A 25267-nucleotide genomic window follows, 5' to 3' on the forward strand; every position below is an offset into this window, starting at 1 on the left:
AGAATTTTTGCTATGAGCTGGGGACTTGTCAGTTGGAAGAGACTGAGGAGGAGAAAGACCTGGGTGTATTGGTTGACCACAGGATGACTATGAGCCGCCAATGTGATGCAGCCATGAAAAAAAGCTAATGCAGTCTTAGTATGCATCAGGCGAAGTATTTCCAGTAGAGATAGAGAAGTGTTAGTAACATTATACAAAGCATTGGTGAGGCCTCATCTGGAATACTCTGTGCAATTCTGGCCTCCCATCTTTAAGAAAGATTAATTCAGACTGGAACAGGTGCAAAAAAGGGCTACTAGGATGATCTGAGGAATGGAAAACCTACCTTATGAGAGGACACTCAAAAATCTTGACTTGTTTAGCCTAACCAAAAGAAGGCTGAGGGGAAATATGATATCCCTCTCATGTGTTTATAGAGAGCAAAATACCAGGGAGGGAGAGGAGTTATTTAAGTTAAGCACCAAAGTTGTCAGAAGAATAAATGGATGTAAGTTGGCCATCAGCAAGTTTAGGCTTGAAATTAGAGTAGGTTTCGAACCATCAGAGGAGTGAAGTTCTGGAACAGCCTTCTCAGGGGAGCAGTGGAGACAAAAAAATACCTAACTAACTTCAAGACTGAGCTTGATAAGTTTATGGAGGGGATAGTACGAGGAGATTGCCTACAATAGCATGTAGCTGATCTGTGGCTGCTATCAGCAAATATCTCCAACGGCTGGCGGTGGGACACTAGATGGGGAGGGTTCTGAGTTACTACAGAGAATTCTTTCCCAGGTGTCTGGCTAGTGGGTCTTGCCCACATGCTCAGGATCTAACTGATCACCATATTTGGGGTCGGGAAGGAATTTCCCCTTGGGTCAGTTTGGCAGAGACCATGGGATTTTTTGTCTTCTTCTGCAGCATGGTGTACGGGTCACTTGCATGTTTTAACTAGTGTAAATGGTGAATACTCTGTAATTTGAACTCTTTAAATAATGATTTGAGGACATCAGTAACTCAGACAGAGGTTATGGGTCTATTATAGGAGTGGCTGGGTGAGGTTCTGTGGTCTGCAATGTGCAGGAGGTCAGACTAGATGATCAGGATGGTCCCTTCTGGCCTTAAAATCTATGAGGAGCATTATGATTTGCTGTAAATTACCACATATTCACATAAGGTGCAATGAAGTGAAGAATCAGCTCCTTGGATTGCATAGATATAATCACTTGGGGTGGTGATTTACTCTGGTGTTGATGTCCCCCTTAATGTGTCTGCAGGACAGAGGCATTGTTGCCCCTGGTACCTTTCAGCTCTGTATTTATGTAGCAACACGACTGTTGAGCTAAATAATTCAGTTTTTCTTTAAAGAACACCAAAGGGTTGTTTTCATAAACATCTTTTTTCATCTACCCAAGTGCAGATGTAGCAGAATATCCATGTGCTGCCTAACAAATAGAGATGGGCCTGAATGTGATCCTTAACTCTTAAAACCCTGAACTTTGGGGAAAGTTCAGATGTAGATAATATTCCACATCCAAACTTTGTGGCTCAAGTCCATATCCAAGTGTGTGTGTGTGTGTGTGTGTGTGTGTGTGTGTGTATGATTTTTATATTTATATATATATATATATATATATATATATATATATATATATATATATATATATATATATATATATAAAGCCAAAATCCTATTTTAAAACAAATAAAGTTCACACCATTTCTTGGAAGCAGTTTACTACATCTGTCTTCACAACTCATTTCCTAAGGGATGAGACTAGAATCCCTTTCTTAGCAGCTGATTAAATATTCCCTTCTTTTTGGAAAACAATTTTTGTTTTAATTTAAACCAGGTTATAAAAAAACCTAGTTGATGTAAAAAGCTAACTTTCTGAAGTAAAAAAACAAAAAAACCAACCCAATCACAGTTAAAAATAATTTTTGAAGTTCTGTAGCATCTTTCGTCCAAGGATACTGAAATGCTTTAGCAATGTTAGTCAATTCTCTCAACTTTTTTTGCAGGAAGATGGGTAAATATTATTGTTCCCATTTTACAGACAGTTAAACTGAGACACCTGGAGTTTTGGACCCAAATATTAAAACATATGTAAGACACCTAGGGTGAAATCCTGGCTCCATTGAAGTAACTGGCAAAATGTCCATTTACTTCAGTGGAACCAGGATTTCACCCTGATGCATATGCACAGATTAGGGTTGTAAAATGTAATGGCAGCATGCATATTCCTGACTTTTGTGTGCGTTCAGGTGACTTGCTCTTACAATTCATGTGCCTGCTGAAGAGTGTGTATGCTTTCTATGCAGACTAGCTCTGCATGAGGCAGACTTAGCATGTTACAGGAACGTGGACAACTCTGTTGGGGAGAGGTTGCATCCTTCCTCCAGTGGGTTGCCCAGATACAAGCATCATTGTTTTAGGATCCTGGTGGAATAATATGCCAGGATTCCTGCTCATTATTCAGCCTTTGATCCATGTGCCATAAATCGGAACTTGGACCTTTGACTATATAATAGCTGATTTTTAGACATTGGGTAATATTTTCAAAAGCACCATTGATTGTCAATGAAACTTAGGTGCCTAAGTGACTCACTTTTGAGATGGGCTTAGTCTCCTAAATCATCTGGGTTGGGCCACATTTAAAAATTTAATCCATTTTTTTGTGTATTACTTTTTTCCCTAATAAAGGCTGCTTGGCTACTGAGAGCTGTCACCTGCATAGACCTCACCACCCTCTCAGGTGATGACACCCCTTCAAACATTCACAGGCTTTGTTACAAAGCCAAACATCCAATCAGAGAGGATCTTTTGAGAGCCATGAATATGCATGATAAAGGTATGATGGTTTTGGTTACATTACTTGCAAGCTTTGGCTTTATAAAACTGGTTATGGACAGAACATAAACTTGACGTCTTCTTTTTCAACTTCTACTGCCTGAACATTACTGATGTTAGAGCTAGTATTGCACAGCTAAACAGCCCTGGAAGACTGAACTGGATCCTAGGCAGTCTCATTCAAAGAAATGGTAATATAAGTTCTGATTGCAAAATCTTTATCCCTAGTTATGATGTAAGATGTGCAGGAAAAAGCCTCACTTTAATTTACAGATTCCAGATCGAGATTGCAATAGGGGTATGTGACGGGTTGGATCACAAAAACCCCCTTGGGAGCTGCCACCTGATGTGCCAAGACTACTTCTAGCCCTGCTTTCCCTGCCAGCTCGGGACCCCAGCACCCTGTCTTGCTGAGCCAGACACTCCCGTCTGCTCCAACAAAGACCCAGGGTCTGAATTATGTGCCCCAAAGCTGCAGGTTTACCTGAAAGCAGCTAACAGAAGTGTGCTTGTCTTTAGCACTCAGATGCCCAACTCCCAATGGGGTGTAAACCCAAATAAATTCGTTTTACCCTGTATAAAGCTTATGCAGGGTAAACTTATAAATTGTTCGCCCTCTATAACACTGATAGAGAGAGATGCACGGTTGTTTGCTCCCCCAGGTATTAATACATACTCTGGGTTAATTAATAAGTAAAAAGTGATTTTATTAAATACAGAAAGTAGAATTTAAGTGGTTCCAAGTAGTGACAGACAGAACAAAGTAAGTCACCAAGCAAAATAAAATAAAATGCGCAAATCTATGTCTAATCAAACTGAATACAGATAATCTCACCCTCAGAGATGCTTCAGTAAGTTTTTTCCTCAGGCTGGACACCTTCCAGGCCTGGGCACAATTCTTTCCCCTGTTACAGCTCTTGTTCCAGCTCAGGTGGTAGCTAGGGGATTCTTCATGATGGCTCCCTTTTCCTTTGTTCTGTTCCACCCCTTTATATATCTTTTGCATAAGGCGGGAATCCTTTGTCTCTCTCTGGGTTTCCACCCCCCCCCCCCCCCCACTGGAAAAGCACCAGGTTAAAGATGGATTCCAGTTCATGTGACACGATCACATGTCACTGTAAGACCCCAAGCCTTCATTCCCCCCAGCCTGACTCACAGGAAGGCTTGCCTGCAAACAGAGCCATCCAGTCAATTGTCCTGGTTGATGGGAGCCATTAAGATTCCAAACCACCATTAATGGCCCACACTTTGCATAATTACAATAGGCCCTCAGAGTTATATTTCATATTTCTAGTTTCAGATACAAGAGTGATACCTTTATACAAATAGGATGACCACACTCAGTAGACAATAAGCTTTGTAATGATACCTTACAAGAGACCTTTTGCACGAAGCATATTCCAGTTACATTATATTCACTCATTAGCATATTTTTATAAAATCATACAGGCTGTAACGTCACAGGGCACTTATAGAATACACTACAGTATTTGACATGGAAACCATTAAGAGAATAAAACTATGAAATATATTAAAAAAAAAAAAAACACCTCTCTCTTTTAATAACTGGATGGTAAGGTGCCACTAAATCTATTTGCATTAAATGCACATGATACCCCCAATAAACCTTTGGGCTTTTTTTTAGTATCTGTAAATATTTTGGGTCATAATCCTGGCTGAGGTTTTTCTGTGTAGCTCCAGGATCTGGCTCTTTGCCTTTGTGCAGACAATTAGATACAGACACGTGCTGTGTGTTGAAAAATTTGGCTTTTTAATCTCTCCTCAGAATTGTCTTTGCCACCCAGTTATGTCAGTAACTAAGAAAGGGATCAAAATAGCAACTAGTTCTGTTTACTAATAGGGACTTCAATGGGGTCAGGATTTGACCGTAAGGGTGTGTCTACACTGCAGCTGGGAGACATGATTCCCAGTGTGGGCAGACAGACTTGCTCTAGCTCGAGTAGAGATAGTGCGTTAAAAATAGTAGTGTGGACATTACTGCCCGGGCAGTGGCTCAGGCTCGCTGCCCAAGTCCAAGTCCACTTGACTTCTTGGGTCCAAGCTTAGGCAGCTAGCTGAGCCACCACCCTTGCAGCAACTTCCATGCTACTCTTTTTAGCACACTAGCTTGAGCAGAGCTAGCACAAGTCTGTCTACCTGCACTGGGAATCACACCTTCCTGCTGTGGCATAGGCATTTCCAAAGTATTTTGCAGAACTGGGCCCTCAATATAAGTCTAAATGTTACACCCAACACTGATTGGAATGGAATTGTTAAGGCATTGATGTGGCCCTACAGAGTTTCTATTAAATGATAGCCGTAAAATGGCATATTTTCATACAATATTCAGCACTGCACAACGTAACTTCTCAGAAGTATTAATATCACTGATGTGTCAGATGCAGGAGACTGTTTTAAAATGCCACATGATTTTGGTGCTTTGTTTGAACTACAACATTCAAACAAAAATCAAACCCACCAATATTGTATAAACACTTGGAGCCTGATTGATGAATTGCAATGGTAAGTTTTACACAGACATAACCTCATTGTTTTCAACAGAGGTGTGTGGTGTAAAACTAGAGTAATATAGTGGTGAATCAGGCCCTGGATTGTTAGCCATAGTCATGAAATAAGAAAGACCCAATCCCTTTTTAAACTCTGATTTATGAATTCTTTCTAATCCTTTATACATTTTAAAAAAAAACCTATTAAATATCAGTCCAAGTTCCTTAGACTGTGAGAATAAAATTTGAAATAGAAACACAGTGAAACTGTGCTAACACAAACGGAATTCCATGCTAGTCAAACTGCGCTATAGGCCCCTAGGTACAATACTCTGATAGCATAGTTTCTTACATCATAAATCCCAGAGCAAACTGGTCTGAAACTGGCGTATAAAGAACTCCAGCCTTAAACTGTGTCTGGGATTGAGCTACTATTGATGCAGCCTTAGTGTTCTCAGGGCAGGGCTAACGGACATGGTGGCAGCTCTACCAGTGGCCACCTGAGCCCTGCTGCCATTAAAACTCTCATGGTTGCTACAGCCAGCGGAGAGCAGTTGGTGGTTGTGCAAGAGTAGGAGATTTAAAAAAAAAAATCTAGTGCACACAAGGCCATAGTGTGGACTAGAAGACAATGCACATTACATAGAAATATACAGGTGAAACAGTGGATTGTAACTTTTTGCAGGTATTACTACAGCAGCTGTCTGCGTGTATCCAGCTAGAGTAGCTGATGCTGTTAAAGCACTCAAGGCTGCTGGTTGTAACATACCAGTAGCTTCAGGTAAGTTTCTCTTCTTTACAAGTATTATTTAAAAGATTATTTTCCCGGTGGGCTTGTGCCCTTTTTGCGTTTATGGAATGGGTGAAGAATACCTGAAAAGGTGGTGGTTGTTTTTTAGTTGGTTGTTTTTTTGCCGGGGGGGGGGAGGATCCTCCTTGTTTTTCACTAAAAAGTATCTGGAATGTCAAGTTTTTAGTTGTCAAGTCTAAGTTTTGCTGGAGGAGGATCTCCTGGGGGGGTCTTTGAGGTGTGTATGTTGATCTCATACCTGAACTGAAGGGGTAGGGATAATGAATCTTTACACAGACATTTTTTTCTCCCAAGGGGAATTAGTCATTAAAGCTGAATAGCTGTTAACATCAACAAATCAAAACCCTTCCTTGCTTAATAGCTCAGCTTTTAGGTTGCATGCAGGTGGATCCTTCCACCCCATTGAAGTCAGCCAGGCTCTGTGCAGGTGCAAGAGTCCATCCCTGTAAAAATACCTTCGTCTCAACTCTTTGTGATGTCATCATTTCACTAGTTCTTCAGGCACCACAGAAGGGAGACAATGTGGAATTTAGGATTGAAAAAACACCACAAAAACATGTTTGTGTTTGCAAGGGGGAAAGAGAACTTTTCCAGATTCTCTTTATGCATCAGAAGGGGAGAGAGGGGGAGGGAGTGGAACAAGGATAATTTTTTTCCTTTCCAAGTTATCTTTATATTGTTTAAGTACAAAAATTCAAATGACTGTTGAATAGGGTATGATTGCATTCAACTTTACCTATATTGTGACTATTACTTGCCCATATTAGTTGCACTTATTTTCAAATACCTTTTACAAGAATTTGGGAGGACTGAAGAACATACACATCGAAGATGATTTCACACATTAGGACAAATTCAGAGCTTGTGTATGCAGGCAGAATTCTATTGAAGGCAATGGACTTATATGTATTAGCCAGGCTGAACTGGAAATAGCTGTAAGGAAAGTGGGAGAAATCAATTTGCAGGAGACATTTAAAACTGAGCAAAGCACTGATTAAGGAACTCAAGGGAAGAATTAATGTTCTTGTAAATGAGGTGGGGGATGAATTAGGTGCCTTCTAGGTCTTTGAGTCTTTTACTGGCGCTCTAGAGTAACTTCCCTTTCAGGGGAAAAAAAGAAAAAAAAACCTTAATTTTTTATGCCCCCAATCTGCCTTAATAACAATTATATTTATATAAAAGTCTTTGCTTACTTCACAACTTTATTTTTCCCATTCTTCATAGTGGCAACTGGGTTTCCAGCTGCACAGACTTCACTGAAAAACCGATTAGAAGAGATTAGGATAGCAGTGGAAGATGGTGCCAGAGAGATCGACATTGTAATTAACAGAACCCTTGTGCTGACTGGCCAGTGGGAAGGTAAGCACTTGCTAAAGCTAAAGAGCCAACTTTTATCCTCTGCCCATGTCGGTGATGGCAGAATTTGACTTTTGGTTGCCCACTGTGGGCCAAGATTTTCAGAAATGACTAGTGATTTGGGTACCTCTGTTTTTTGGGTGCTGAATCAAGGGACCCTGAAAGAGCCTGATTTTCAGATGGTGGGCGTTCTTATCACTTTCTGAAAATTCAGGCTACTTTAAGGGATGTCATGTTAGACAACAAGAATCACTTGCTCACTTTGGAAAATCCTGACTTTTAGATTTAGTCTTGAAAGTGTTTATATAAAGAGATATATGAAAAATAATTTCCCAACTTCTGCTTAGTTCAAATGAGACAGCAGAAAAGTGAATGCTGATGGTCTAATTACCCACAAACAGAATGGTTAAAAAATACCCAAACGGGTTGTCAGTGTAGATGCTATGTCGTTAAAATGTGTGTTTTGGTTCTTGACAAAAATGGATGTGTCTTCTAATTGCTTTTCTTCGAAGTTGAGAGTACAAATTTACAGTTCATATTGTTACTGGTGTTCTCTCTCTGTCTCTCTCTCACTCTCTAATTAGTTCGTGTAATAATACTGGAGATGGTTTCACTCTAATTGGTTCTCCCTTAATGTACCGTGAATGGTTTGCCTTAAGTGCTGACAATGGTCCTATAACTAATCTCCATGTAAAGGTAAACGAGCACTAATGGCCTTCACTGAGAACACTTCAGAAAGGAACATATGATAACTGAGTTTAGTTAAGGAAATGTAATCATCATAGTGACATACCATATTTTCTGATCTCTGTCTTCCTTCAATTAACAATTAGCACTGGACTAAAATTTCATCAATTGCAACATGCCAATATTTGTATCTTCATGAGTGTTATCCTAGTGCTAGCTTGTTCATGTATCTTGATCTTTTTCACAATGTTCTTCACTTACACCAGCTTGTACTCAAATATATGCAGCAACCCAGGTCGCTGGCATCAGCTTGGCTGTCTTTCAAAATGGCTATTTTGATTTCAGATGCAGTAAATAAGTTGGTGATCTCAGTCCAGATCAGTGTGGACTGACATCTGTATCACGAAAGCCATCATTGCCAACAAAGGTTGAACTATCTTACTTAGATTGTTAGCTCTTTGGGGCATAGACAGTCCTTTTGTTCTGTGTTTGTAGAGTGCCTAGGACAATGGAGTCCTGGTCCATGATTGGGGCTCTTAGGTGCTACCAGAACACAAATAATAAATAATAATAACAGGAGTGAAATTGCCACAGTAATTAGATGATCCTCTTTTCCTCCACTAGAGGTCACACCTCCAGTAAAAGATTGAAAGATACTAACTGGGAAGTAAGCAGAAAGCTCAAACAGCTGCTGGCCACAATATATTTGTTCTAAGGACCTAAATGGAGATATAAATAATCATTATCATTCAAATGCTGTTTTAAAGCTAATTCGTTGTGTTGATTTTTGTGTTGCAAAAATTAGTCTAATTCAGTGACATGGGAGATACTTATGCCCTATCCATGTTATTACGAAGCTAAACTGGTTTTGAAAAGAGTTTGGTACAATTTGAACAGTGGTAGGTGAAACCATTTTAGAAGCCAGTTTAGGCCTTTTCTGCACTGTGGAAATGTATCACATTAGAAAATGAGCTAGCACCATTTTAACTTAGTTAAACATGACTTATCTTCTAGAATAGACTAGTACCATTGTGTGGGTTTTTAAAAAATATATTAATTGATTGTGGTTAATCATATGTCCCCCTCCCATAATCAGCTAACACATTTTTTTAAACACAAAAGTGCATGTTTACAGTAGGCTCCAAATTGTGTTTAGCATCATGCTAGTTAAAATGTGCGTGTTAACACATTTTCTAAAACAAAGCATTTTATGAGTGTAGACATACCCTTTGAGTGACCAGACTACAAAGATTAGATGTGCTAGAGTTCTAGTTGGAACAGTGTGCGCACTAGTTGGGTTCAAATGTGATTCTGTAGCACCTTTCCTGCATGGTTCAGAAACTGCTTAGTGTAGACACAATATGAAGTAGTAATAGAGACATTAGTGGAGGCACAGTCTTCTAGTACTTTTTATAGGGTGTATACAAATGGAACTATTCATAAATAATCTCATAAACATATTTAGCATTTTAGCATTTTAATGGGGTTACACTATGCAAAATATCAATAGCATTAATCCCCCCCCCCTTTTTTTTTTTTACTATCTGACCAAATTCTGAATAATAGTTTTTTGTGTAGGATCCTAATATGGATCCAAATAATTAAATGATAAGGCGACTTATATAGTTCCACTATTAAACATTCTTGAGAGGTGCAAAAATCAAAATGTTTAAATTTTAAAAAAGTGGCTAATTCGTTATCAGATATGAACAAATTAATTTTTAAAAGTGCAGGTTGTGCCCTTCTGTGGAAAAACCCACTGACTGGGATCAGTGAGGGGGATATTCAAAAAGTTCCCTCATGGTGTTTCCAACAGATAGTTCTGTCATCGAGGCAGGGTTTGTCCCATCTACCTAAGGAGCAAAGAAAAGGTTCAACTCAGATTTCCCCATCCTCTAAATTCTACTGGAGGCCAGAGCCATCTGCACAACAGGCCCCTTTGTCTCCACATTTGCTCTGAGTTTATTTGATTTCCTCTACTCCTTTCAGCCACAGCCAAAGGCTCCCTGACCCACCAACAATCCTCCCAAGGGAGCTCCACATTGCAGTGGGAGTATACAAACTCGGACGGTATTAAGATCAGCTGAATGCCAAAGAGGGGGAAAAAAAGGCACAGCACCTCCACTTGCCCACACAGGGATCTCTAAGCCTATGGATAGCTGGACAGAGAGTATTGCCAAACCCAAGTATGCAAAAATCATGAGATTTAAAACCACCCCTCCTCCCCCCAAAAACAAAAAAAATAGTTCTTTTGATTTGCCTTCTTGCTTTAGAGTTTTTAGGGTTCACTTGGCTCACAAACTTTTCTCCACAACCCGTGAGAGCTATAAACTTTGTAACTGAAAACTAAAGTTCTTGTATAATCGCTTGTCTCTGGGAGCTGGGACTGTAAGGGAAACTTCAAATATTGCAAGACTTGATATAAAATAGAGAGTGTTCGCGATTTCCTCCCCCATTCTCCCCCCCCTTTTTTTTGTATGGGCAAGGAGAGAACCACATATGAAACGGGTGCCTCTACATGACTATCTCCACATTATTGCTTGAGCAGGGTTTGCACCCCGACAGCAGACTTGAAGTGTCCACTGCTGCTCAGTGGTGGCCATGTTATAAACAAATGCAATATTTGTATTTTTTCCTTCTTTAATGTTCAGACAGACATCAGACAATTACACTGTTCCCATACAGTTCAGATATTCCATCCAGCCCTATCACTTTCTCATAGCTGTACTTTTGTTCACAATCAGAGTTACAAAGCATATTATCACTGCATATCCAGGAACAGGAGTGAGGACTAGTCTTGAGCACAGTTCCAGCTAACCCAGTTGACTGCAAGAGAGCCCTATCCACAAGAGAACACCAATCTGCCCTAGAGTAGCGACAATTGGTGCCTGAAAAAGTTGTCAGGAATTGTTTTGCTTAATGTGCTGAACAGTGCTGAATAGCTGTTTCTGAACATGCCTCCAGTTACCATGCTTCAGAGGTCACAGCATGGGCAGGCTTTAGACACAAACTTCTTAGAACAGGGGTCACTGAGTTACCCCATGTAATCATCAGAAAATAGAACTTAAAGTATATTGTACATGATTATGAAAAGGGATGTCAAAGAAGAAATAATAGAGGGACTGTGGTGGGCTTTGTACCTCGTCGACCCCTTAAGTCAGGGGGGCGGGAGGTAACCCCGCCTCTCTATGCCTACATCTGTTTTCTAACCCGCCCCCCCCCCCCAGTAGTCAGCACAGTGTGGCCCAATGGCCAGGGTCCGTCTACTGCCTGTTCCCGAGTGGGGTAATGCGGCCTAGTGGCCAGAGTGCATTCAATGTGCCCCTAGGGCAGTGCCGCCTAATGGCCAGAGCCCACCTAATACCGCTTTCCCTAATGGGGTAGTGCAGCCTAGCATCCGGAGTCCATTCAGTGTGCCCCTAGGGCAGTGTAGTCCAATGGCCAGAGTCCGCCTAATTCCCCCTCCTCTAGTGGGGTAGCGTGGGGTAGCGTGGCCTAGCGGCCAGAGTCAATACTGCCACCTTTGGAGGCAAAACAGGGGGCCTAGTGGCTGGTGCCTGGGGGCTATCACAAGGGAGTGGCGGCCCCCCGGTAGGGGGCCCCAGGCCCACCCGACTCCACCATGCCCCAACCCAGGGCCCTGCCAGCGGCAGAACGGTCCACCACGGGGTCAGCGGGGAATCCTACTGAAACACGCTGACCTCATAAGGGTGGGAGGTACCACTCCCTCGCCCTCTCTGGGTCACTTCCTACTGGCTCTCCTGCAGCAGTGGTCCATATGGTATCGGGGTCTCCAGGCTCCTCAGCACCAGACACTCCCTGGGGTTCCGATAGCGGCAAGCCTCTGGTCCAGGTTTCTGGCTCTTCAGCTCTCGTAGGTAAGGGCTGTAACGGCTCCTGGGCTGGAGCCCCTGCCAAGTGTCCCTCCTTGGCAGTCAGCCCTGATTGAGCAGCTCTGCAGGCTTTTACACCTGACTTCCAGGTGGAGCATGCCCAGCAGCGCCTCAGCGGTGGGCTTCCTTTGCTAGGAGGAAGGATTAATCCCCTCCGTACCAGTGCGGGGCCGATCTGCCCCGTCACAGGGACAGATCCTGAACACCTGGCACTCAATCACAAGTTATTGGGCACAGTGCAGAAATTACTGTGTGAAACTGTGACCTGTGTTGTGCAGGAGGTCAGACTAGGTGATCGCTATGGTCCCTCCTGGCCTTAAAATGAATTAACTCCTATTGAAGTTAATTGGAAGTTGCAGGTCTTAGGCTTTGCCCCATGAAACAGGATGAACCGGCACCACTGCAACTGTGGTGTGGATGTTTTAACTTGAACTGTATCCGCTTTTTCTGCATGTGGTGACAGACAGTTACGTATGAACAGAAGTAACTGGGGAGGAGCACTCAGATGTGACAGGGTGGGTGGAGTAGATTAAAAATAGACAAATCAGATTTTGACTTTTCTTCATTTTATTCATTTCTTTTATCCACAGAAAGTGTTGTGGCAAACTTGAAAGCAGTTTTTTTTTTTAAATAAATAGTTGTGATTTATTTCCACAAGGGGGTCACTGAGTTTATCACTGATAGATTTCTGAGAGTTTATGTAGGAATGTACATCTGTGTGTACTGTAGCCTATCATATTTGTCATGAAAAGAGAACTATCCAAGGAACAAAATTTACTCACCCACCCTTACAACACTGACAATGACATTAACGGGGAAAAAAAACCCTGATATTTAACTCGCCCATCAAGGAAAGCAACTCTAGTGGATGAGGGGAAATTTTGTTGCAAGGCTGATGTTCAGTATATAGGATTAACATTCGACAGACATATGATTTATAATATAGCCCAAACTCTGGCTATATCTAATGTCTAGAAATGATAAATCTCTTTGCATTCTACAATTTATTTGAGGAAGCCAGAGAAAGGGCTAAGGAAGTCTTTCCAAGCAGGACCCATGTGTTATGTAAAATTGAAAAGTGGTGGCGAGGGCAGTAAATACATCTTTGTTCCAGTGACTTCATAAACCACAACTGCTTTGCTCATGTGCTTTATAATAATGACAGAACCTTTGCATATACTTGTAGCCCCAGTGTATTTTTATGGTTGTTTTCTCATGCTGTGATTCTTCAAAACTTCAGGTGTTCTTGACAAAAATATGTGTGGTTTATATTAAGTTTTTTATTTTGCAAACTAGATCTTTCTGTTTTTATGTATTTTTTTCAGCTTTTTTCCCCCTAGACTGTGGGATAATTGGAGTCACCTTGATAGATGAAAACTGCATTTTCTAAGTTTTTTGTGACTTTGTTTAAAAAGTTGCTGGACAATGTTATATTAAGTATTTTAGTGAACATCCAATTATACTGAGAGTTACTTTAAAGCTATTCTTACATATTGTTGAATATATTTATTGCACTTGAAATATAATAGTCTAAATCTGCTTTTTAACAATTTTAACATGCTTTCTAATGGTGCACGTTAAAAAATTGTTAAAGAGCAGATTTAGCACAGTAGTACTTTTCTGAAAGTATTTGTGTATTTAATTATCTGATTTTTTTCCACTGGCATATTATGAATGAAAGGCAAATGACCTTTTTGTTTGGGAGAGCAATAGGCTGCAGAAATGGAAATGGAACACTATACAACAGTATAGGCCATGTGTCAAAAAATATGGGCTTGATCCATGGCCCATTGAAGTTAATGGGAATCTCTCTATTGACATCAATAGGTGTGTGGGATTGGGCACTATGGTCCCAAAGCCTGCTGAGATGCCATGATCATGCTGCTCAATCTCCGCCAATCCCTTCTAGGTAATTATGAGCTCACCATCAGCTGCTCTATTATAGTTGAAGCACCAATGTCTTTCTGAAGGCCGAACTCCATAGGGGAACTGTATACCAAATCCCTGCCCAATACTGGTTCCAGTAAGGCTTCCTTCTCGGATGCCACTAAGGAAATGAAGGATCTGTCACCTTTTCAAAAGGCCACTTCAAAATTTGTCTCCATCTCCATTGGCCCACTGGACTTTGGTAACAGGAAGTTGCATTGTTAACGGGGCTATTGACAGACCTGTATTTGGAGAGTGACATCCACAAAATCACTTCACTACCTGCTCACCTCCCAAAACTTGCCTGGATTTGGTGGGGGACCTTGTTTCTGATTCTCATTGCAAGAAGATGGGTGAGGAATGGAAACGGAGGGGAGAGAACTATGAGAAGAGAAAAGAAAGGAAGATTAAAAAACCAATCAACCAACAAAAGAGCGAGTGAAGGTCAAACCAGAAAAGGAGAAATTCCTTAAAACAGGGTTGGGCAACTTTAAGATAATAGAGGGCCACAAATCCACTAAAATTCTTTGGCAGGCCATGGAAAATTTTAAGATTGAGCAGAGTCACTGAGGGGCTCAGTCTTTTAACAAAGCTGCTGTTGCCTCATGCCACTGTGCATCCCCATCAGCACAGACTGTACCTCAGTCAGCTCCTCAGCTGGTGTCAACTGACACAGTTCTGTTGACTTTAGTGGTACCAATTTACAACAGTCAATAGGGCTATGCTGATTTACATATCAGCTGAGGATCTTACCCAAATCTAAAGGCTAAAAGACAGGCTATGATTCTCTTTCTCCCCTTTGAGTCTTTGCTGAGTTGAAAGTGACAACTTTTAATACAGATATTGCTCTGTGTATGCTACTATTAACAATTTTCCCTGGAGTGTTGAGGATTGGTTGGCTGTTTTTTTTTTTTTTTTTTTTACAACAGCCAGAAGTTGGCTCTCTCATAGCCTTTCCAATGATAGTGGAGTAGTGTCATGGTCTAAGTTTCACATCTGAAACAAGAAGGCTGTTTCTACACTAGTCATTTTTGACATAAAAGAAGTTTTCCACCATTACTACTAATTGGTTCAGTGCCACCAGTTGTAGCAAAAGGAGCATTAGTGTAGACAAGGCATGAGGCAGTCACTGGCATTTTAACCACTTTGTCATCTAGCCCTCTTCAGGAAATCTGAACAACATAGTGGTTAAAATACCAGGGGCTGCTAGCATCCTGTATGCTCTTTCCCAGTGATGGGACTGGTGGAGCTGAACAACAGACACACATTTTTGGCAGCAAACCCTACCACATACAAAGCCAGGACTCCAGTAAATCATGAGTTCACGTCCGGTATGATCTACTCAGCCCGGTTTCTTTAGGAAGCATGCAACTTGAGTATCATGAAGCTTGTGCAAATAATTTGGATGCAACCCTAAAATGGCCTCCTGTCTGCTCTGTGTGAATACTGAAGCCTTTTTTATAGGGTTAGGGGCTTGTCCCAACATCCGTGATCAAAACTTGCTTTCTCTTTACTATATTGCAATATGACTTGTGTCAGTAGGGTACCTTCCCCCCAGGTGCTGTAAAACTGAAAAGTGTGTTGGGATATTTTAGGATCAAAGGCACCATATAAAAACAAGATATTATCTGTAACAATTGTTCTCTGAATATATGGTAATTATTACAGACATGTTATTGTGTCCCCACTGCTAGAGTCAGGGGGAAAAGTACATATCCATTTTCACCATTACCTTGAAGAATGTGGCAGAAAAGATACTGATGGCTGAGGAGCCTCAGTTATTCCTCTTCATTGGGTGCCACACATCCCATTGGCTAGTGAGGCAGTTAACTCATTCCTGCACTAATTTCATATAGAAGCACATATCAAAAGTGTGTGTGTGTGGGGATAATACTATAACTACAGCACTACCTTCAGAGAACAAGATACTTTTCTTTCATGGCATCCAACCTAAATTTACATTCTATTAATTTGTTTTGAAATTTTTGGCAGCATGTCTTAGAACTAGAGAAAATTTGACTCTTTTCTTATTGCTACTGAAACTAGTAGAACATGAAAGCTGCTTTCCTTGGTTTTCTAAAGGCTTCAGGAAATAGTCACTCCACAAAAAGAGACTGTATTGTGATCTAACATGAGCATCAGCCAGTCATATTATCACTTGCCAAATCATCTACTCATGCAAATAACACAGGTTCTTTGTGTTTCCTTTCTGAGTGTTGATTTGATCTAGGAGGATTCTCGAGTATCAATAATACATGTTCGACTGTATGGTAGCACTGATTAATTCACACTTTGGGTACAGAGTGAGATGTGAGGAAAGCCAGGTGTCTATAAAGGGACTCACTAAGTGCGTTAGCCAGTTGTCTGCTAATATGCATAGTATGTCGCAGCGGAACACTGCAGTGCTATCAAACATAGCAGCTACATCCTGACATCAATAGAATGCAGAAGCACAGCAGGTGGAGTGGAGGACCAGCAGTGAAGCAGTTTGATAAGTCCACTGAATGGTTTGGACCGTCTCTTGGGGGTGGAGAGAAGATTGCTAGTTTATCACTAAACATGCCTTTGCTCTGTAGTGTCCACAATTATCATGGTCATTGCACAGCAAAGCTGTATTTAAATATATTTTAACTTTATTTTATCATTATTAATATACATTGATTTCCATTCATGTATTAACAAATCTTACTCATAATCTGAATTTGTTACCTTTAAAGGACCCAGTTTGGTTGGTCATCCTTTTATCTGTATCTTTATTTGGTTAAAATTCCAAAAATGGGAACACTATATTATAAAAACTACTTGATTCTGATATAAAGCTGTCTGTCATTGTTTCCACTGAAAGGGCTTTCCATACTTGATTTCTCCAGGTCACTAATGTTGGGGTATCTGCCCTTTTTCAAAATGTCTGTAGTTATATTTTACTAGAAAAGCATCACTGTGTATTAATATACATGTTTGGATTTATCTAGTGGCTATTTCCCATCCTTTGTTCTTTTAGAATACTTCAGTCTCCACCAAAATATGGTGGATTTCCCAGTGCTTCCACACTCACCCCTCATTATCTGATCAGGTCAAAGGGGTTTAATCATTTTTTAAAACAATATCAATTAGAAGTCTCTTAATGTTTTCAAATTTATTCTAGTCCATACTGAAATAACAGTCTGCCAAGTTGCAAGGGAAGGGCACTTGGGGGTGTGGCGTTCCTGTGGTTATGACAATCGTTTCAGATTCAAAAGCAGAGTTTTTTTGGTTTGTTTGTTTCATAGCTACAGGTTCACACAAGAGCTCCTTCCTGAATTCTAACCAGCTCATCTTATCAATTATGGATAAGGATAAGGGCCAAATTCTGCCCTTGGATGCGTGTATGCAACTCCATTGGGAACTGTGTATGTCATCTAAGGGCAGAATTAGAAATGGTGGGGTAGAAGAGGAGTGGATGACAAGACAGAGTGGGACAGGCTGGAAAACACATTCCAGAAAGTAGAAGACATTCCAGAAAGTTGATGACAAGGCCAAGAGCATCAGAAGGCTGGAGCGAGAAGGAGAAAAATGACACAATGAATGTACGGGAAAGCTATTAACAAGCAAACAGGAGAGACTTTAGAAGTATTGGTAATGTTTTATTGGTATATTTAGGGCTAGTCAGTGAGATTTTTAAGTCTTTGTCCTGTTTATACTGCTGACTTGTTCTCATATGCCAAACATATTTGAATATTTTCTTGGTTTTGAATGAAATGAAGTTAACAGCTATTAAAATTAATTTGAAACTGTATAGCAGTGCTAACTACCTACACAGCAATGTGATTCACTGAACCTTTAACATTTAGCTTTATAACTAGTTCTTAGACCTGTTTGCATTCACCCAGAAGTGGAAATAAACACCATACTTCAGAACGTTTCTTGACCAGCTTTTATAGTTTTAAAATGACTTTCCTGTAGGCCTCTATGAAGAGATCCGTCAGTTTCGTCAGGCCTGTGGAGATGCTCACATGAAAACAATCTTGGCAACAGGAGAGCTGGGATCACTTACCAATGTCTACAAAGCCAGCATGGTAGCGATGATGGCAGGTAAATATATGCATTTTTAAACATTCTGTAGATAATGCAGTTACGAAAATCTTTAGTTTTAAATTAGGGGCTTGACAATTGGATGTTAAATACTTAGACTAGACAAAACTGTGATCTAACACCCCAGCTAGTAACTATTAATATCGCAGGTAATAAGATATGTCACTTTTTTTGTATAAAACTATGATATTTACTGGAGCTGGTCATAAAATGGGAAGAATAATTTGCAAAAGTTTAGTAACATTTTTTCCTATATTTTTATTTATTTGTATTTATAGCAGCTCCTAAAGGCCCCCGTTGGGACTGGGCCCCATTCTACTACTCACAGTACAAACCCATAGTAAGAGACACTTCTTCCTCTGAAGCACTTACAGTAAGGTAGTAAGTTTCATCTAAATTCAGAATGTCAACAAAGCTTTTCATCAAAATTTCAGAATTCAGAACATTTGGACCAGTTGTAATATGGACAAAAAAATCTGATTTGTAAACATTATTAATTTGCCAAATAGTACATATGGGAGAACTATTTCCATTTACCTTGGGCTACGTTGTGCAACCCTTACTCATACCAATGACCACTTACACGAGTAAGTCCCATATAATAATTCTACCACCTTATATATTCTTAAATAGCACTTCTCATTAGATCTCAAAGTACTTTAAAAAGGAGGTCCGGATTAGTATATCCAGTTTCCAGATGGGAAACTGAGGCAAAGAGAGGTAAAGTGACTTACATAAGGTTACCCAGTAGATCAGTGGAAGAGACGGAAATAGAACCAGAGAATCTTGAATCCAAGTCCTGTGTTCTATCCACTAGGCCATATTGCTCCAATATTGTTGGGACTGCTGCTGTAAGCTCATGTTGATGAGCCCTGTCTATCCCTATATAAGTGCAAATTTAGATCTGTGTATTGAGGATGAAATTCACCTTTGAGCCCTTGAAGTCTGGTGTTCTCAGGGTTTAAGTGGTGCATATACCTTGTGCTGGGCCTCTGCACAGGTATGAATATCACCCGATGTTAGGGCTTATGTACTCAGGATGTTAGTGCGTGGCAAGCCATCGTGCGAATCTACAGTGCACCAACTTGCCATGCAGTAACGTCCTGTGTGGGCACTGCTACGGTGAACTAAAAGTTCCATAATGCACTCTGACAATGGAACTTTTAGTGGTCTGTAGCAGTGTGCATACGGGATGTTATTGTGTGGCAAGCCAGCATGCTATATATTCACACCCTGGCTTGTTGTGCATTAACATCCTGTCTGGAAAAGCCCTTGTAAGAATGTATAATAGAAATTTGCAGTGGAAAAGTACTGCTCAGTACTAGAATACAGTCAGATCAATGAAAACTGAAAACATATCCAGTATGTGCTTAATGGATTTTATTCATTTGATCATTCTTTTAGAGAATTCTTTTATACACTGATAGTAAAGCATTGCTTTCATTTATTTTATAAATAAGACTATTATACTGTGGCTGTTATAGGAATTACAGATAACATTCATTAGTATTTGTGTGCAGATAGCTTCAAAATGACAAGGCCCTCTGCATTTTCAGGGAGCAAATGGTGTCTGCTAAAGCATCCCATCCTCAGTGCATCTGAACAGGGATGTATACAATTCTGGGGGGAGGGAGGGTGGATCCTTGTCCAAGCCAGAGCCGGCCCACAAGATTTTGGCACCTGAGGCGGGGAGCTCAAATGATGCCCCCATGCTCTCTCGCTTGCGCCTAAACTTTGAAAAGTCTCAATTCTGCCTTCTTCCTGTTCTACTCCTCTCATGGTACTGCTCTGCTACCTACCCCAATAAAGGAGAACTAACAACTTAAAATGCCTTGTTCAGAAAATTTAAGTAACACTTACATTTGCTGTTCAGGCGTTTGAAAGTTAACTTTTCTTGTTTGCATAGTAAACACTGGCATTTTTATCTGTTTGAATAATCAAAGTGCTGCTTTCTGTGTCTTCTTGGTTGCAAAGATTTGAACTGTTTCCTGCTGAAGGTCCACAGTCTGGGCCAGCTCATGCTCTATTGAGATGGTTGCAAGGCTGACCAGCCTCTCCCGTGTCATTGTGGAGCGTAGATGTGTTTTTATTAATTTCAGCTTGGAGTTGCTGCGTTCTCCACTGGCAACTGTTACAGGAAGTGTTAGAAGTATGCGCAGAGCAACAAAAGCATTTGGAAAGATGGTGGTCATCTTATTTGTGCACATATATTTCAGAACAGCCTTTGGAGTTGATCCTGCTGAAATGTATCTTGACAGGTCTTTCAGTTCATCACCTAAATCACTCGCATCAATATCGCACATGTCATCATGTGTCAACACTGTCTCTAGTGCCCTGCATTGCTGGTGTAGGTCTTCTTCAGGTATAGTGAGGAGTTTTGGAATATCATACAATATCCCAAATATACTGCTGTGTTCCTTGAGCTGCATGAAACGTTCAACTGACTGCATTGCACAATCTAGCACCTGGTTAAAGAATTAAACTTTGAATTGTTGTTTGGAGTCTCTTATGGGATTATCCCGTGCCTCGTTATCAAAATGTCGTCTTTTTCGGTGACTCTTGTATTCTTGAATGGGTGGGAGAATAGCTTCAGTGTGAAGTTCCTCTGCTAACTTCTGTGCACTCTTCAGAACATTTTGAAATCCTTCATATGACCGGTAAGACTGTAGGTATGACTTTGCTTTGTCCAGTTGTTCCATTCCTCCAGATATATCAAGGTCAACACCTTGGAGTCTCTTGCTTACAACATTTATTTCAAACAGTATGTCATGCCACAACACTAAGCCACACAGAAATTTGAAGTTATGTATGTTTCTGGGGATTCCATTTCCCTCTGCCACTGTTCTCCCACGAACAGTTCCTGTCATAGCGTTATCCTCCATAATGGCAACTATGACATCATCTGTCTTCCCAATTTGGTGTTTGTCATAACTATAAAGGGAAGGGTAACAGCTCTCCTGTGTACTGTACTATAAAATTCCTCCTGGCCAGAGACTCCAAAATCCTTTTACCTGTAAAGGGTTAAGAAGCTCAGGTAACCTGGCTGACACCTGACCCAAAGGACCAATAAGGGGACAAGATACTTTCAAATCTTGGGGGGGGAGGGAGGCTTTTGTTTGTGCTCTTTGTTTTGGGGGTTGTTCGCTCTTGGGACTAAGAGGGACCAGACATCAATCCAGGCTCTCCGCATCTTTCTGAACAAGTCTCTCATATTTCAAAATTGTAAGTAAACAGCCAGGCAAGGCGTGTTAGTTTACCTTTGTTTTCTCAACTTGTAAATGTACCTTTTGCTAGAGTGTTTATCTCTGTTTGCTGTACTTTGAACCTAAGGCTAGAGGGGGGTCCTCTGAGCTCTTTAAGTTTGATTACCCTGTAAAGTTATTTTCCATCCTGATTTTACAGAGATGATTTTTACCTTTTTCTTTAATTAAAAGCCTTCTTTTTAAGAACCTGATTGATTTTTCCTTGTTTTTAGATCCAAGGGGGTTGGATCTTGATCCACCAGGAGTTGGTGGAAGGGAGGAGGGGGGATGGTTAATTTCTCCTTGTTTTAAGATCCAAGGGGTTTGGATCTGTATTCACCAGGGAATTGGTGAAGAGTCTCTCAAGGCTACCCAGGGAAGGGAATTAGCATCGAGAGTGGTGGCAGCGGACCAGATCTAAGCTGGTAGTTAAGCTTAGAAGTTTTCATGCAGGCCCCCACATCTGTACCCTAAAGTTCAGAGTGGGGATGCAGCCTTGACAGTGTTTGATAGGCTTTATCGCCTCCACTCGACTTTCCCATTGTGTGGCACTCAGTGGTTTCAGCATCAGAGAGGATGTTCCCAGATGTTGCTTCAAAATTTGCTGTTGATGCAGAGAAAAAATACATAGATGCTTTGAATTACGTTAAAAAATTCAGCAGCCTCACTAGAAACTGAGGCTGCATCACTGACCATCAAGTTCAATGAATGAGAACTGCATGGGACAAAAAAAGCTCGAGGGTTTAACTCTCAGATCCGTGTCTGCACTCCTGTTCTTTCCTCTGATGTTGGCACCATTATCGTAGCCCTGACCTCTCATGTCAGCTATCGCAATTCCTGTATCTTCCAGCTTTTTAAGAAGCACATTTGTCATACCAGCTCCTGTAGTATCATCAATGTCAATACATTCTAGAAAATGCTCTCTGACAGTCACCATTGGAGGGACATTTTCACTAGGTTCTGTTGTTGTTACAAAACGCACCATTAAAGTAATTTGTTCCATATGGCTGATGTCAGGTGTGCAGTCCAGAATAACAGAATAATATCTTGCTGACTTCAGATCTGCCACAATCTTCTGTTTGACTCTTGTTGCCAGTAACTGTATGATCTCATTTTGAATTGTTTTTCCAAGGTAGTGGTGTGTGTACATTCTTGGGTGGTGACTCTTCTTAGATGCTCCTGGAGCACAGCATCAAACTCAGCCATCAGCGCCACAGTTTTAAGGAAGTTTCCATTGTTTGGCACATACAGCTGATCTGAAGTGCCACGCAGTGCTAGGTTTTGGGTAGAAAGCATTCTCACAATGGCAATGAGCCTTTTCAGAACATTTTGCCAGTAAAGAATCTCTGATGCAATCTTCTCTTGATGCTGATCATCTATGGTGGCCTTTAACCTTAGTCTCATCTCAAGCTCTTTCCACCTATGGAATGCTCTCTGGTGATTTGCTGCCTTCTCATGGCATGCCAGATTTCTAGCCAGATTTTTCCAGTCCTTTGTTCCTGTAGAACCCAATGTGGCTGGAACATTAGACTGGAAGAATTTGCAACAAAAACAGTATGAAGCATTCTGGGTTTTTGAGTACATAAGCCATGGCTTCTCCACTTTGTCACCATTGGGGATTTCATGCCAGTAATGTGTTGGATGGAAACTTCTATTTTCATTGTCTTTGGGGAACATGAAGTTTTTCACTTGCTGTGGCCCATGCAGTACAAGGAAGTCCCTCAGGCTACTGCTCAAGTGGGTCCACAGTCCTGGATCATTTAGACTTTCAGGAACTAAACTCAGCAGCAGCTGTTTCTTGCGCCTCCACCACGCTCTTCTCTGATCTACACTTTTCTTCAGGAATGTGCATGGTTACCTCCATTTGAGATGGAGATATGGATGCTGCAGTAGCTGCCAGGTCACCTGCACTTTGACTAAACGGAAGATCAGGTATCTCCTCACCACTCACATCCTCACTGGGGCCGGAAGGCTCACCGTGAACATTTGTGTCTATGTATCTCAGGAGAGCTCCTTCCTGCTTAGATAGAAAAGCTTCCTTTGCTTGCTTTCTTTTTCTGAATGCTGCCCCAGAGGGGCGTTTTCTTCTTTCACTCATGTCTGCTGTTCTGTGCCAGCAATAGTGGCTCTCAACACTCAATTGAAGGGGACAAATAAGCAGGCTTGTAGCAGGGCCTGAGTGAGGGAAGATATCAGTGTCTTAAGGGCCTAACTGGCTCCTACTACTTCAGTTGACTGCCTGTTCTCCTCAAGTGGGTTCAGGGAAGCAGCAAGGAACAGGAAGCTCCCTGAGAAGCTGGTGTTAATCAGTCCAGGCTTCTGGAGGTGCTAGAGAGGTACATAAGAGGCTCCTCTTCCTCTCTCTCCCTGCAGCTCCTGCTGCTTTCTGTTATTCCCTCTCACCTTTTCTCCTGCCTGCCTGTTATGTCTCTTGTGCCCTCCTTCCTCCAGCACAGCACTCCACCATCTCTGTGCAGCTAGAGCAGAGAGAATACATATGCACCAGCAGCAGACACAATTTTCTACACTCTGGGTCCTAGTGGCGCCCCCCCGAACCCCCACAGTCTGGCACCTGAGGCGGCCGCCTCAGTTCACCTCATGGTAAGGCCAGGCCTGGTCCAAGCAATTCCAAAATGCCTACAGATAGATATCCAACTTGGATTCTGTCACTTTAATATTTTAAATACAGTGAAAACTGCCTAGAAAGATTGATTTGGGCAACCCCCGTTTCCACCTTCACATCCATTGTTGTGTAGAGAATGACAGCTCCATGAAACGGTTAGCTTCCCAAATCACATATGTTGATACTCTACATGCAAAATCTCCAACGTGTAAGAACAGCACACATCAACTAGGTATTTTAGTGGTTAAAATGGTTAGTCAGGTTATAATTGGGTCACCGAGAAACAGCAGTGTTCTCTATCTGCAGCTAAGAGGCACTCCAAAATTGCAAAATATTTCCTCCTTGTTGAAACCATCAAAGACAATTACTTTTAATCTGATCCTTATGCCTCCGCTGAAAGCTGCAAAGTAAGTGGGAGACAAACACCTCAGCATAAACAGGAAGTGATTTTTTTGGGAAGTGATTTAGGGTGTCCTCATACTTGGTTTGTTTGTTTTGCACTGGTATAGCTGTGACCGTGCAGCCCCCCAGGTAGGTGCATGACAACAGTTCAAGCACTGTTTTGTACCAGTGCAATGTATGTATATTAGCCTGGTGCAAATTCCTTTAGTCTACACAAGCTTCTAGGGACATAAGGTGGTCTCATAATTAAGACTCAGAACTAGGAGTTAGCTGACAAGGGTTCTATTCTCAAAACCCCTTCTACAGATCCACTTATTTCACAGTGCTCGTTAAGAAGAGACTTTAATAATTGGATTAGATGGAGGGAAGTTTAAATTAGAATCACCTAAATTATCCCCATCTCTGGAGTATCCTGTCTTACTTGTGCCCATCTTTATTACAGTTCGCTCTCTGAGACAGAGAATATTTTTATTTTTGTGTAGGATAAATCGCCAAGCACATTATCGACATTGAACAAATACTACTCTAATAAAAATTTCCGGCTCTGCCACAGCTTTCTTCTATGACCGTGTACAAGTTAACCTCTCTCTGTGCCTCAGTTTCTCCCTATGTAATATAGAGATGATACTTTTCTACCTAAAAGGTGTTGAGAGGCTCAATTCCTTAGTGTTTTTGAGATGTTCAGATAGTACAGCGATGAGGACTATGCCAGTAAATACGGTTTTTATCCATACATCAAAATAATTTGTGACAAGTGGTGAGCCATATAACAATTAAACTGTAGTTTAATTTGATCTGCTGATCATTTTCACCTCTTTTGTAATACATAATAGTTGAAAACTGCAAATTATTTTAGTTTATTTTATACATTATCCGCCCCCCCCCGCTTTTTTTTGTTTTTTTTTTAACTGGTGTAGTTTTC

The 25267-nt window shown here is 41.0% G+C and overlaps 1 protein-coding gene across 1 annotated transcript in view; it reads left to right on the forward strand.

Annotated features, from left to right (window-relative positions):
• DERA (deoxyribose-phosphate aldolase) overlaps positions 1-25267 on the forward strand; it is a 102608-nt gene that overhangs the window by 31877 nt on the left and 45464 nt on the right. The window contains exons 3-6 of the mRNA XM_065406133.1: positions 2681-2828; positions 6020-6115; positions 7370-7504; positions 17950-18078. Coding sequence (XP_065262205.1) covers positions 2681-2828; positions 6020-6115; positions 7370-7504; positions 17950-18078 — 508 coding nt within the window. The remainder of the gene's footprint in view (positions 1-2680; positions 2829-6019; positions 6116-7369; positions 7505-17949; positions 18079-25267) is intronic.

This window comes from Emys orbicularis, chromosome 1 (genome assembly GCF_028017835.1).
Source record: "Emys orbicularis isolate rEmyOrb1 chromosome 1, rEmyOrb1.hap1, whole genome shotgun sequence".
In the NCBI taxonomy this organism is placed as follows: Eukaryota; Metazoa; Chordata; order Testudines; family Emydidae; genus Emys; species Emys orbicularis.